Consider the following 14,616-nt stretch of genomic DNA (forward strand, 5'->3'; position numbering starts at 1 on the left):
TTCAAACGTCTGTTACAAAGAAGCCTACTAATTTCATTCACACTAGACAATTACCCAAGCATACATACATCGATGAGTGTATTTCCTGTATCATTTGCAATATCTTCAATAGTATCTTGAAAATCATCTGCTTGATCCAATATTTCTAAAACAACAAAAATAGCATGAGTTTACTCTAAACTATTGGTCAAACCTTGTGCTTGGTTTTGTATCTGGCTCCTAATGTCACATGGAATGCCATAGAATGTAGCATTGGCCTATCAAGACTTCTAACTAGAAGCAGACTTACAAGCAACTTTTATCTTACATACCTCAATCACTTCTTCTGTAATATCACCAATTAGAACAAGCTGATTTAGAACTGCAGTCACATCATCAACCTGTAAAATTAATTGTTAAAGGCGATAAGCTGATACAGCAACTTGTACATACTGTACTGTCAATAGTGTAAATGTGACCGAATTTTGGAAAATCACCCTTATGGTTATGCTAGAACTTTTGAAGCTAGCATGGTGCTTTTAAAAGCAGAAAACACTTTTCAATATGTTTTCTTGTAATTCAAGGTATATATGGTTTATTCTACCCTTAAATGGGTAGGAATTTAACTTATAATGTTGTGTTAAATGTGCCCATAACGGTGATTTTCCAAAATTTGGTCACAAATATAAATCAATACTGGTGGATAACTTGATAACCAGGTACACAATAATGGGTATAGTATGGTTAAATATTTAAGTATGGACTTGGTTGTTCTACCATTATAGAACTAACATTTGGAGAGGGAACATTTTGACAAATTGGACAATTAAGCATTTTGATGAGCTAAATTTTTAATGATGTACAGTGGTTCCTCTATTATCCAAATTCATTGGGCCCTGAGTGTGTTCAGATAATCAAAAAGTTCAGATAATAGAAGCCCATTCATTTATATACAGAGCCCTGTTCAATTATTCTAATAGAACACACACTTTAGACTAAATACTCTAATAGAACAGTCACCTCCACAGTTTGGATAACCAAAAATTCTGATAATCAATAGTCAGATAATCGAGGAACCACTGTACTTCAATATTGCTATACTAAATTTTGACAAATAGCAATTCAAACTGTCAAATTTTTTTTTGTGCTATGTGGTACAGCATTACAATACTTGAGTGTTCTGTACACTGTACCATGGACCATGGTATACATGTTGATACATTTAGCTAGACTACCATTGATTGCTGTAATTCTTTTAATTGGTTTTCTGGCATATTATGATAGTTCAATGGTTACTAAGTCCTATGAACCCCTACAGAACGTTTTGGTATACTGCCATTAACTGGCATGTGTTCAAGCAAACTACAGCTGCATAATACTTGCATTCACATCTAGAAACATAGCATTCGATACTTTACTATAAATTTAAATGCTGTCAACAAGCCTAGAGATAATAGTTACATTTGTGGTATATTTCATACCAGTGTGTAGTTTACTACAGTCCATGATTCGGTAGGAATAAAATTACAGTTCCTTCCAAGACTAGCATTACGGCAATCAGCATCTAGTGTCTGAAGCATCACCACTAAGTCATCTAGCTCTGTTTGTAGCCTTTGAGTCAAGTCTTTCAGCTTCACTACGGTTAAATTGACTAGCTGCAAAGAATTTATTGACTTCTTGTGATCTACAAGAATTAAAATTTAGGTACATGTACTTAACATGTGGAGTGTGATGTGTGTGCACTTATATCATTAGGAAATATTGTAAGAAAAGACACAAGTTGATGTTTATACTAAAATGCAGATACTAAGCTACTACTGCAGTGTGAAGCTGGCATACTGTGATCAAGAGACAATGCAAGTGCAGTTTGCTACTCCCTGTGATACAATATTAAACACCAGTTATATAACAGTTATGTAACTGGTTATATAACAGTTATATAACATAGAGGCCTTACCTTTACTCGTCATAATGAACTTTGTGACTTAACAGCTGGATGGTTACAAGAGGTCTGTTATAATGTTGCAGCGGAACCACCTTTATTACCTCTAATGGAGAGACCATTGCTCCTGTTTCTGCTATTCGTAATGATGAAGCTCATGCAGGTGTTCATGCGACTGGGTTTTGGGGTAGATGCCAAGATGCATTTTTTTGATATAAGGGTTTTTCACCCCAACACACCAAGCTACCTTAAGACTCAGCCTGCATCTCTTTTTCAAAGGCATGAGTTAGAGAAGAAGCGGGAATATGGTAATAGGATTCGCAGCATGGAGTGTGGTAGGGAGGCAACTAAGCTTATATTCTATAGCCACTTAGCTGATTTACTCTCTAAGAAACAAGCACACCCTATACCAAGACACTTTCACTGATGCAATGTTCCATCTCATTTTCTTTACTCCATTCTGCCATCTTGGCTATCCAGGGCAGCAGGACTGTGAGACTTGTGGAGCACCCCACTACCTCTGCTGAACTGCGCTTGGCAGAGATTTGGCTTGACTCATCTGTTTAATGTGTTTATTTTATTTTGTATCTGTTTATTTTATTTTGTATCTGTTTATTGTATTCGTTTTGTAAAAATATTCCATTCAGACTGGGTTATATAACAGTGCTTTGCAATAGTACACTACTTCTAGATCAGTATAAGCTGGAGATATGACTGCTACAATATAACAGAATTAAGGGCTATAAACACTGTAGTATGTGACTGCTCCATTAGAGTAAAAATAGACACACAGTACTTTACTTCCTTGTAGGGCTGAAGCAATCAATATTTTAGAGCAGAGTTAAGGATCAAGTAATCATGGTTTTTAATCATACCCATGCATGTGACATTTCTTATAAAGCAGTTTACAACTTTTTCATAAGACACACACACTATATTTAAAGATATGATGTTAGTGTTAAGCAATATGCATTAAATTACACCTACTAAATTCGCAGCATTCAGTGTCATTTCAAGATGATAAATACTTTGCATTACCTCATAAAAAATGGGTCACAAGTCCCAGCATTTGATAGGAATCATTTTCCAATGTGACTGGAATGATTGCAGAGGTAGTGTTCTTCATTTGTAATGCTGTGTAGTGGGTTGAACATAGCTGAAAACAAAGTATGATGGCCACTTCGCTAATTCACTAATGGATACTGTAATTGGGGTGCATGTTAAGATGAAACAATAAGCCTGGCACCATTCTTTCCGATATGTGTGGGTTCACCAGTCATAATAACGTTACAAAAAAGTAAACAAACAAGTATAAGGAAAAATAATAAGCATGCTAAGTTTGATTAGGGGTCATAGGAATAAAATGTACATAACAAAACAAGAGAGGTCACCTACATCTTAGGATATACCAGTGCATCTAATTTATGGGGAAGTAGGGATTTAATGCCCACTACTATATCTTCAGGTGTAGGTGACCTCCCTTGTTTGAGAACCCTAATCAAAATTCCTTATACTCGTGATAGAAGGTTTGCACTTTCTCATAAAATATGCTGACCAGAAGTCCAGAAACCAGCCTCACAATATCTCCATGGAAGTTTGGCAGTACTGGTAGTTTGATTTACATGTATCTTCGTCCTCCTTTGTGTTTCATTTCTCTTTGCTGACAGTTCAAGGTGTCAATTTACATTTGTAATGGGAATCAGCCATATTTCCGTAGTAGGTAGACTTATTGTAGAGGCACTTTTCAAACTGTTTTCAATTGTAATGCTGTATATACAATCAGCTGAAAATAGCTACAACAAAGCATAATGACCACTTCACTTTTCAGCCATGCAGTAATTGATAGTTAGGGCACACATTTGAATGATAACATTAAGTTTGGCACCATTCTTTCTTTGATGCACAAGCTCACCAAAATAATAATATTGCAACAACAAGCACAAGGACAAATTAGCAATTACATTTTAAGTCTGATTAGGGATCATAGACTAAAAGAGTAGTGAAACAAGGAAAGTCTCCTATATGTGCAGATACACTAGTGGCTCTAATGTAGTCATGCAGGTATAGGGATTGAACATTCACCTGGTCCAATATCTGCAAGTGTAGGCAACCTTCCTTGTCTTGCTACTTATTTGTCCATGATTTCTTAAAATTCCTTTTTTTATTATCATGAACCATGGTAGTGGTTCATAACAGAGATTGCCTATGTTTTTTCCAAAATCCTAATAGAACACTCAACTAAAAACCTCCTTATAAACCTTTTCAAACTTCAAAAGAAGCTTTAGAAGTTAATTTTGAAGAATTTTAGGTCCACTAGCAAAGATGAAGTCAAACGCACTTGATAAAAGTACTTTTTAAAAGAACTGAAATCTGCCATTTTAAGCCATTTTGTTCATCTTATTATTATTACTAGGACTGCATCACATACAACCAAGTACATACACTAACGCGACAACCCCCTAGTGATGCATACAAAATATAAAGGAGAGAGCTTTACATTATTGCAGTATTGCATGCAGCAATAAATTATTAGCAACATCACCAAAGATAAAAGTTACTCAACTATGCAGCCACTATGCAGCACAGTATCAACATCAACTATAGGTCAGCGGTAGCTAAATATGATTCACCAATGGTGTGGCAATGGCACAGTGATGAGGTACACGCTATTATGCATACACAACCTAGAGGAGATGCACAATACTGTAGCTACGTAGGAGTATGAAAGCCAGGTGAACCAGATAAAGGAAGACAGCCAAGCCAGCCAGAGCCTGTAAGCTAAATAAAGGCAAAATGTACAATAATACAAGAAAACATTTAAAACATACCACGCTCTTTACAATACATTAGTACAAACAGACAACCAAACCAACCAGAGCTAAGCAAGCCAGAAAAAATATAAAATACAAGACATATGTGCATTACAATACAAACAAACATACCTGTCCTTGTGCAGCTGGCATGTCTAACCTATTCAGGTGTCCTGCAGGTGATACACGGAGCACATTCTCTGGCAGCTGGCATGGCGACTTGAGACTTAGTGTGCCAGCTGGCAACACTTTCAAACACAATTGAACAATAGTTCACTCATCTAAATAGCCATTTGAATCTGCTCGATTGGTAGTGGGTATATCACGTGATGTTTTGATCGGCATTAAAAAAAATTGTCGTACTGTTTCTATCACCTCCACAGAAACATTCACCCATTATATGATTATCTCTTCATACATCATGGATTCTATTCCCGGTGAGTGCGAAGCCTTAGGCCTTGTAGTTTTCTCAAACATTATTTATTATTTATATTTATTCATTCATTATTAATAACGTAATTTTAACCACATTTCGTATTATCTTTAGTACTTGGTTGTACAATTATTCTTATTTTTTCCTCACAGGGCTAGAGCAAAATGTGGTACTTTTTGGGGATAAAATCTACATAACTTTTAATAATTTCTTCTTATGTCTTTCTTTACGTCCATGACCTATTTTTAAATGCATATTACATTGATAACATCCATTCTCAAGCAATTTTGCTTATTGTAGGTTCTCTTTGCCATTGATGTTCTGACTTAGTTTCTGCAAGGGTAACCAATGTGTTAATTGTGTAAGCATGCAATCTATTTATGTTAACAAGTTCATTTGGAAACCTTATATCGTTACCTATATTTAACCACACATCAAGTTCATTCCAGAGCAACAATGTTGTTGTGTATCACTGCATACTTGACTTAATTGTGATCACAAATCAGAAGCCATCTAATTGCTGACCACAACATGCACTGCCTATAGTTGGATATGTCAATTCAAAGCTGTATAGTACAAAGTATTCAGTACTATGGAAACATGTTTGCTAACTCTGATAATATTAACTGACTACTTAATAGCTACTGTACATGAGTCCTAGGGACCCGCCGATTATGCTGGCATAATTATGAGCATAATAGGTGCCTGAAAGCATTGAGCATAGTGCTAGCATAATAGGAAGAATATTTAAGCCATACTACAAATTCTTGCATGGTTAAAATACACATCACAGAAAAAGATCGATATACTCTAATAGAACAGTCAATAACTCTAATAGAACAATCAGGCAGCTGCCTGTTCTATCAGAGTATATCGATCTTTTCTGTCTTAAGCGTTTTGACAAGCAAGGATGTGCTTCAGCCACCCTATTATGCACCCATAATTGCAAATATATTAGCAAAACATGAGAATGAGGCACACAGCTTAAGCATAACTTGAGCATAATAGGTAAAATGTTTGAGCAGTGCAGCATAGCATAATAGGTAAAATTTTGAGCATAGGGTACAAAAATGGTGAATTCCAAGTAATGGCATACATAAAATGCATGGTGCCCTTAAGGTAGGGTCCGCAATCCGAAAAATGAACTTCTACAAATCAATCCCCCTACCATTGTGGGATGTTCATTGTAGTATCCCATTGCTTGATCCACCATGAAACCGGAGGCATGATTGTTGTCTTCACAGAAATGTTGTTTTCAGTATCCCGCAAGATGCAAAATTTATTTTAAAAATTTCGTGCTCCACACAAAGGACTGGATGAAACTTGCTACTTAGCCAAATCGTATCCAGAGTTGTTGTAGTTGAAAAATACGCACAAATATGTAAGTAAATTATTTGCTGGGTGCCCGGCACAGGGTTGCTTTCTTTGAAAAAACAGACTAAGAGATACGAAGTTTCGAATTCAAACTGCCCTACCACCCAGGGCAAGAGAAGCCAACTCTTCCTCATAGTGTTTCGATACGGTTGGATGCATAGTCTGTCTATGCTGTTAGTTTGGAAAAGATCTGAGACTTCTCACCATCTGGGTGACGATGGTCAAAATTTTCTGCAGCATCAAAGAATTGTGTCACGCTTTCTAGTCATTTCCAGCGCTTCTGCAGCCACAACAATCATCAATTATAAACTAAAGCTATGGCAAAAGATGTCCCTGAACATTTGGTAGTAGCGGTTGTCAATTATTATTTCATCCACGGCTTCCACGCCTCGCTCTAAGCTATGTATCAAGGGAGGCAGCAACATCGTCCAAATTTGACTTCACCTCTCACGCTCCACAGCAGCTTCAAATCTTCACTAGATCACCCTACATCACCATTATGCTGCAAAACATCCAAAAACAAACCGAAAAAAGCACAAAATCTTTCATTTTTGATTCGAGCTGGGTGGAGCTCCTGGTGAGCTGCTGGTATACTGCATCATATGAAATCACAGAAACACCAACTACTACTACTACCAAACGTTTTGATCCATCATTTATCATCATTCTAAACAAAATTAAGTGACCACTGTGGCATCAGAAGTACTGGAAAGCACTTTGGTACCATTGAGAGAATCCCTTGAAACGACGCACGAAAATTTTGACGTTCTTCACCCAGATGGTGAGAAGTCTCAGATCCTTTCCAGACTAACAGCATATAGACAGACTATGCATCCAACTTTATCACATCACTATGAGGAAGAGTTGGCTTTTCTTGTCTTGGTTGGTAGGGCAGTTTGAATTCGAAAATTTGTGTTTCGTTTTCTGCTTTTCGAGAGAAAGCAACCCTGTGCCGGGAATCCAGTGAATCATTTGCTTATTTCTGTGCGTACTTTAAAACTACATTAACTCTAGATAATATATAGCTAAGCAGTAAGTTCTATCCTGTTCTTTGTGTGGAGCACAAAATTTTAAAAATAATTTTTGCTTCTCACGAAATACTAAAAATTGATATTTCTGTGAAGACGACAATCGTGCCTCTGGTTTCATTGTGGATCTAGCAATGGAATACCACAATGAACATCCCACAATGGTAGGGGGTTCGATTTGTAAAAGTTGATTTTTGGAATTGCGGACCCTACTTAAGGTAATAAGAGTTGCAACATGGGATAAACATGCTGAACATGTAATCTATATTATAGTGAATAGAATAAGTATAAAATACAAATTAATTTTATTTATTTTTGCTGTCAGAAACTCGAGCCATGCATGTTACATGTGTCTAAACTATCTTAGATTATGACTTGAAGGTATATTTCTATCAAATTTGACAAAATTAATTGCATTCTTTGAACCAACAATCAAGTGGGTGGGTGACCTAGTGTTTGAGCACCAACAGTGTTTTCTATGTGGGTGGGTGACCAGAAACTTATTGGTGTGGCCTAAGCCATTCTACAGCATATTAGGTGGTGGAGATGGGGGTACCTGAGGGGCCATGGCCCCCCACTTTTATGGGACATTATTTGCAAGAGAAGATTGAGATGCTCTCATAGAACACAGTCAACCACTCTAATAGAACAGTCACTTTTACATTTCATTTAAAATTTGTAAGTAACTACTTAACTTATTTGCAGAAACATAGTAAAATACTTTATAAAATACTCTTTCAGAGCTTACAAAATATATGTGAAAATTTTCCTTGGGGCAAGCCCCTAGATCCACATGGATGGCATTCACATCTGTTGTATGCTTCATACTCCATTGTGTGACAAAGTTGGCCCCTCACTCTTTGGCCTGCTTCACCACCCCTGTTCTACAGTATGTCTCATGAATGACAAACTGTCATCACTAGGTTCTAAATTGCATCACTGCAATAGACCCGAATACATGCCTCCAATGTAAAGCTGTTTTGATCAGCATTAAATGTAGAGTTTTCATACCTTTTCAATCACCTCCATGAAAACACTTGATTTTTATATATCTGTGTCTAGTAACAGTTAGTATAAGTTCATAAGCCTTGTAGGTTTCAAGTCTGTTAATTAATTAATTATTTAGTTCATTTATTCATTTTAATGAAGTATTTACTGTATGACATATGTATTGTCTTAGTAGTTTACTGCATAATTGTTAATTCGGGAATTACAAAAGAGGCATACTATGCTGCCTGTAAGATTCCTGATCCTAGGATACAGAATTGGCAAGGTAAGGACAATAACCTACAGTGTACGTGTTATAAAAATGATATGTAGGTATTTAATGGTCTCCTGAAAGCACTTAGTGTGAGAGTGTGACCACAATTAAAGGGAGTTTAATTTGTTCCAGGCATCAACTCATACAGTAAAGCACTTACGTGGGCAAAGAATAAATGAATAAGAGTGCTATTATTTCCATACTGCACTAAAAGGAGAATACAGCACTGCGTATGGAAAATACAGCACCATTGATCATGTGTGTAACATTATCTAATCCAAAACAGCCAAGCTGTAATAAAAGTGTGCGGCCCTCAGAAAGGCTATGGTGAAAAAAGATGTGAAATCCAAGGTGGCGGCCAAGAAATGGCTGTGATGGTAGGTTAATGGTAAAAATTTTAATAATGACAATTCAGGTAAATTTTGTGAAGCGGCACAAAAATTCACCTGAATTGTCGTTATTAAAATTTTTACCATTAACCTACCATCACAGCCATTTCTTGGCCGCCACCTTGGATTTCACATCTTTTTTCACCATAGCCTTTCTGAGGGCCGCACACTTTTATTACAGCTTGGCTGTTTTAGATTAGATTTCATTTCTTTTTGTATTTGTATAACCCAAAGCTGGACTTTTTTAACCTATGTTTTTTTCTTTACTACAGGAAGAAGAAAAGATGAAGTAGATGTACTTTAAATATTTTATCAGTAAATGTACAAATTATATATATGTGACCGGATTTGCGAAAAGGGGTCTTCCACACACATCCAATTTATGAACTTTGGCAGTTCATAATGTCAGATAGGAAAATAGTATTGCCTTGAAATTTGGACAGTGATGAGTAACAACATACAGTAGGTTAATACATGAACAAAATTTCAGGTTAGTATCTTCTTTGAGCACAAAGGTATGGTCATTCAAGTTCATAGAATTGGATGTGTGTGGAAGACCCTTTTTCGCAAATCCGGTCACATATAATACATATGTGACCGGATTTGCGAAAAGGGGCCTTCCACACATCCAATTTGCCAACTTTGACAATTGATAACTTCAGATTGGAAAGAGCTATTGCCTTGAAATTTTGGCAGTGGTGATTTCTTTGCAGTTGAACTCTCTACATGATGGTTTCTTTGTAGCTGAACTCTCTACAAGGTAATTTCTTCTAGCTTATCTCTCTACAGGGAGATTTGTTTGTAGCTGAACTATCTACAAGGTAACTTCTTCTAGCTAATCTCTCTACAGGTTGATTTGTTTGTAGCTGAATTTTGTACAGGTGATTTGTTTGCAGCTGAGCTCTTTACAGAATGGTTTCTTTGTAGCTGAACTCTCTACAAGGTAACTTTCCTAGCTGATGTCTCTACAAGGTGACTAGTTTGTAGCTGAACTCTCTACATGGTGGTTTCTTTGTAACTTAACTTTCTACAAGGTGACTTCTTCTAGCTGATCTTTCAATTGGGTGATTTGTTTGTAGCTTCACTCTCTACAAGGTAACTTCTTCTAGCTGATCTCTCTACAGGGAGATTTGTTTGAAGCTGAACTTTCTAAATGATGGTTTCTTTGTAGCTGAACTCTCTACAAGGTAACTTCTTCTAGCTGATCTCACTACAGGGTGAATTGTTTGTAGCTGAATTCTGTACAGGTGATTTGTTTGCAGCTGAGCTCTTTACAGAATGGTTTCTTTGTAGCTGAACTCTCTACAAGGTAACTTCTTCTAACTGATCTTTCTACAGGGCAATTTGTTCGTGGCAGAATTTTATACAGGGTGATTTCTTTGCAGCTGAACTCTCTATATGGTGGTTTCTTTGTAGCTGAACTCTCTACAAGGTAACTTCTTCTAGCTGATCTCCCTACAGGGTGATTTGTTTGTAGCTGAAAGATCTACAAGGTAACTTCTTCTAGCTGATCTCTCTACAGGGTGATTTGTTTGTAGCTGAATTCTGTACAGGTGATTTGTTTGCAGCTGAGCTCTTTACAGAATGGTTTCTTTGTAGCTGAACTCTCTACAAGGTAACTTCTTCTAGCTGATCTCTCTACAGGGTGATTTGTTTGTAGCTGAATTCTGTATAGGTGATTTGTTTGCAGCTGAGCTCTTTACAGAATGGTTTCTTTGTAGCTGAACTCTCTACAAGGTAACTTCTTCTAACTGATCTTTCTACAGGGCAATTTGTTCGTGGCAGAATTTTATACAGGGTGATTTCTTTGCAGCTGAACTCTCTATATGGTGGTTTCTTTGTAGCTGAACTCTCTACAAGGTAACTTCTTCTAGCTGATCTCTCTACAGGGTGATTTGTTTGTAGCTGAATTCTGTACAGGTGATTTGTTTGCAGCTGAGCTCTTTACAGAATGGTTTCTTTGTAGCTGAACTCTCTACAAGGTAACTTCTTCTAACTGATCTTTCTACAGGGCAATTTGTTTGTGGCAGAATTTTATACAGGGTGATTTCTTTGCAGCTGAACTCTCTACTTGGTGGTTTCTTTGTAGCTGAACTATGTACAAGGTAATTTCTCCTAGCTGACCTCTCTACAGGGTGATTTGTTTGTAGCTGAATTCTGTATAAGTGATTTGTTTGCAGCTGAGCTCTAAACAGAATGGTTTCTTTGTAGCTGAACTCTCTACAAGGTGACTTCTTCTAGCTGATGTCTCTACAAGGTGACTAGTTTGTAGCTGAACTCTCTATATGGTGGTTTCTTTGTAACTTAACTTTCTACAAGGTGACTTCTTCTAGCTGATCTTTCTACAGGGTGATTTGTTTGTAGCTGAACTCTCTACAAGGTAACTTCTTCTAGCTGATCTCTCTACAGGGTGATTTGTTTGTAGCTGAACGATCTACAAGGTAACTTCTTCTAGCTGATCTCTCTACCGTGTGATTTGTTTGTAGCTGAATTCTGTATAGGTGATTTGTTTGCAGCTGAGCTCTTTACAGAATGGTTTCTTTGTAGCTGAACTCTCTACAAGGTAACTTCTTCTAACTGATCTCTCTACAGGGTGATTTGTTTGTAGCTGAACGATCTACAAGGTAACTTCTTCTAGCTGATCTCTCTACAGGGTGATTTGTTTGTAGCTGAATTCTGTACAGGTGATTTGTTTGCAGCTGAGCTCTTTACAGAATGGTTTCTTTGTAGCTGAACTCTCTACAAGGTAACTTCTTCTAACTGATCTTTCTACAGGGCAATTTGTTTGTGGCAGAATTTTATACAGGGTGATTTCTTTGCAGCTAAACTCTCTACTTGGTGGTTTCTTTGTAGCTGAACTATGTACAAGGTAATTTCTCCTAGCTGACCTCTCTACAGGGTGATTTGTTTGTAGCTGAATTCTGTATAAGTGATTTGTTTGCAGCTGAGCTCTAAACAGAATGGTTTCTTTGTAGCTGAACTCTCTACAAGGTGACTTCTTCTAGCTGATGTCTCTACAAGGTGACTAGTTTGTAGCTGAACTCTCTACATGGTGGTTTCTTTGTAACTGAACTTTCTACAAGGTGACTTCTTCTAGCTGATCTTTCTACAGGGTGATTTGTTTGTAGCTGAACTCTCTACGAGGTAACTTCTTCTAGCTGATCTCTCTACAGGGAGATTTGCTTGTAGCTGAACTCTCTACAGGTGATTTGAACTGTCTAAATGATGGTTTCTTTGTAGCTGAACTCTCTACAAGCAAACTTCTTCTAGCTGATCTCTCTACATGGTGATTTGTTTGTAGCTGAATTCTGTATAGGTGATTTGTTTGCAGCTGAGCTCTTTAAATAATGGTTTCTTTGTAGCTGAACTCTCTCAAGGTAACTTCTTCTAGCTGATGTCTTTACAGGGTCACTAGTTTGTAGCTGAATTCTCTACATGGTGGTTTCTTTGTAACTGAACTCTCTACAAGGTAACTTTTTCTAGCTCATCTTTCTACAGGGTGATTTATTTGTAGCTGAATTCTGTACAGGTGATTTGTTTGCAGCTGAGCTCTTTAAAGAATGGTTTCTTTGTAGCTGAACTCTCTACAAGGTAACTTCTTCTAGCTGATGTCTCTACAAAGTTACTAGTTTGTAGCTGAGCTCTCTACATGGTGGTTTCTTTGTAACTGGTTTCTCTACAAGGTGACCTCTTCTAGCTGATCTTTCTACAGGGTGATTTGTTTGAAGCTGAACTCTCTACAAGGTAACTTCTTCTAGCTGATCTCTCTACAGGGAGATTTGTTTGTAGCTGAACTCTCTACATGATGGTTTCTTTGTAGCTGAACTCTCTACAAGGTAACTTCTTCTAGCTAATCTCTCTACAGGGAGATTTATTTGTAGCTGAACTCTCTACATGATGGTTTCTTTGTAGCTGAACCCTCTGCAAGGCAACTTTTTCTAATGATCTCTCCACAGGGCGATTTGTTTGTAGCTGAACTCTCTACATGGTGGTTTCTTTGTGGCTGAACTCTACAAGGTGATTTTTCTAGCTGAACTATCCCTTTCCATAGTTGCATGAACTCCCTACAAGGTAACTTCTTCTAGCTGATCTCTCTACAGGGTGACTTGTGTGTAGCTGATCTCTATACAGGTTTCTTGTTTCTAGGTGATCTATTGAATTCTCTTCAGGGTGACTGCTCTATTAGGATGACTGCTCTATTAGAGTATCTCGATCTCGCACTTGCTGCACCAAGTTGGATTTCGTGTTATAACTCCGTGGCTTTAAGTCTGATTCTTCTACATCATTGATGAGCCTTTCTAAGATGATTACTCCATCTGTACAACGACTTTCAAAGCATTATCCCAAGCGGTTTATCTGGTAGGCGTGGCAAGCAGTCGTTTTTTTTATTAGCTAATCTCGATTGCGTAATTGTTACACACTGTTGGTTTTTTCGTTGTATCTTCCTGTTTTTTAGCTCGATTTCTTTCAAACCACAAAAGGTTTGAGGTTCAATAGTTCACCTATTCACCCACCGATTTTCAGCTTCTTCCCATACGTGGTTTACCCTGTAGGCGTGACAACATATTGGTGTTATTTTTCGTGAATAATCGCTCATAACTCTTTGCCTGTTTATCGTATTCCAGCCAAAGTTGGTACCGAGATGCGCCTTTTTTTATTATTATTTATTGTTAATCAGCAGGACCCTCCAGGGGTATAATGCTGAAGTGCAATTACAAGTGTACAATTTCAATTAGTTACTTAACTATATAAGTATGTACAATTACGACAAGTTACTTAATTATATACACATGTACAATTACAATAATAAACTATAAAAATATATACAATTACGATAAGTTACTTAACCATATACATAAAAGGGACTTTATATCCCCCTTCTGTGTACCAAATTTCAAGGCAATCGGATATGGAGTTCGAGTTTTATAGCAGTTTTTGTAAGTGTGCGACAAGAAAAAAAAAATAAGAAGAAAAAAAAACGAAGAAACTGAGCCAATTTTTGAAGTCGCATATCTCGGGAAAGCGCGAAGCGATTTCGCTCAAATTTGGAATGTGGAGTGCTGCAGTTGGGGGGCATGTCCACAGTAAACATCGTCGTGTTTCATTAAGGAAGCACAGAGCTACGGAGGTGCAAAAATTGCGTTTTCTTTCTTCCTGTCAATATACTCACGGGTGTTACGCGCCGGCTTCTTGGGCCGCACGACACACTACCGTGTGTCTTGATACATTGTCAGAAGTATGCTATCTGTTTATTTTATGACCAAATTTGTACTATATAGACACTTACAGTACTGATTGTCAGATGGCTGAAAACCGACACAATTAAAGTCTACAAAATGAATGCTCCAAACAAAGATGACCAGAAAGCAGTTAAAGCACTGCCACACCTGTGCAATCTGG

The 14,616-nt window shown here is 37.3% G+C and overlaps 1 protein-coding gene across 2 annotated transcripts in view; it reads right to left on the bottom strand.

Moving 5' to 3' along the window:
- The window catches only part of LOC136267707 (prominin-1-A-like), a 54,387-nt gene that overhangs the window by 32,347 nt on the left and 7,424 nt on the right, over window positions 1-14,616 (bottom strand). For both annotated transcript variants that reach the window (XR_010706721.1, XM_066062858.1), the window contains exons 7-10: window positions 1,461-1,663; window positions 312-380; window positions 194-257; window positions 69-145 (exon numbers count right to left, since the gene is read on the bottom strand). Coding sequence is in view for 1 of the 2 variants with exons in the window: in XM_066062858.1 (XP_065918930.1) it covers window positions 69-145; window positions 194-257; window positions 312-380; window positions 1,461-1,663 (413 nt within the window). In the remaining variant the exon portion in view is untranslated. The remainder of the gene's footprint in view (window positions 1-68; window positions 146-193; window positions 258-311; window positions 381-1,460; window positions 1,664-14,616) is intronic.

The sequence above is a fragment of the Dysidea avara genome, chromosome 1, assembly GCF_963678975.1.
Source record: "Dysidea avara chromosome 1, odDysAvar1.4, whole genome shotgun sequence".
In the NCBI taxonomy this organism is placed as follows: domain Eukaryota; kingdom Metazoa; phylum Porifera; class Demospongiae; order Dictyoceratida; family Dysideidae; genus Dysidea; species Dysidea avara.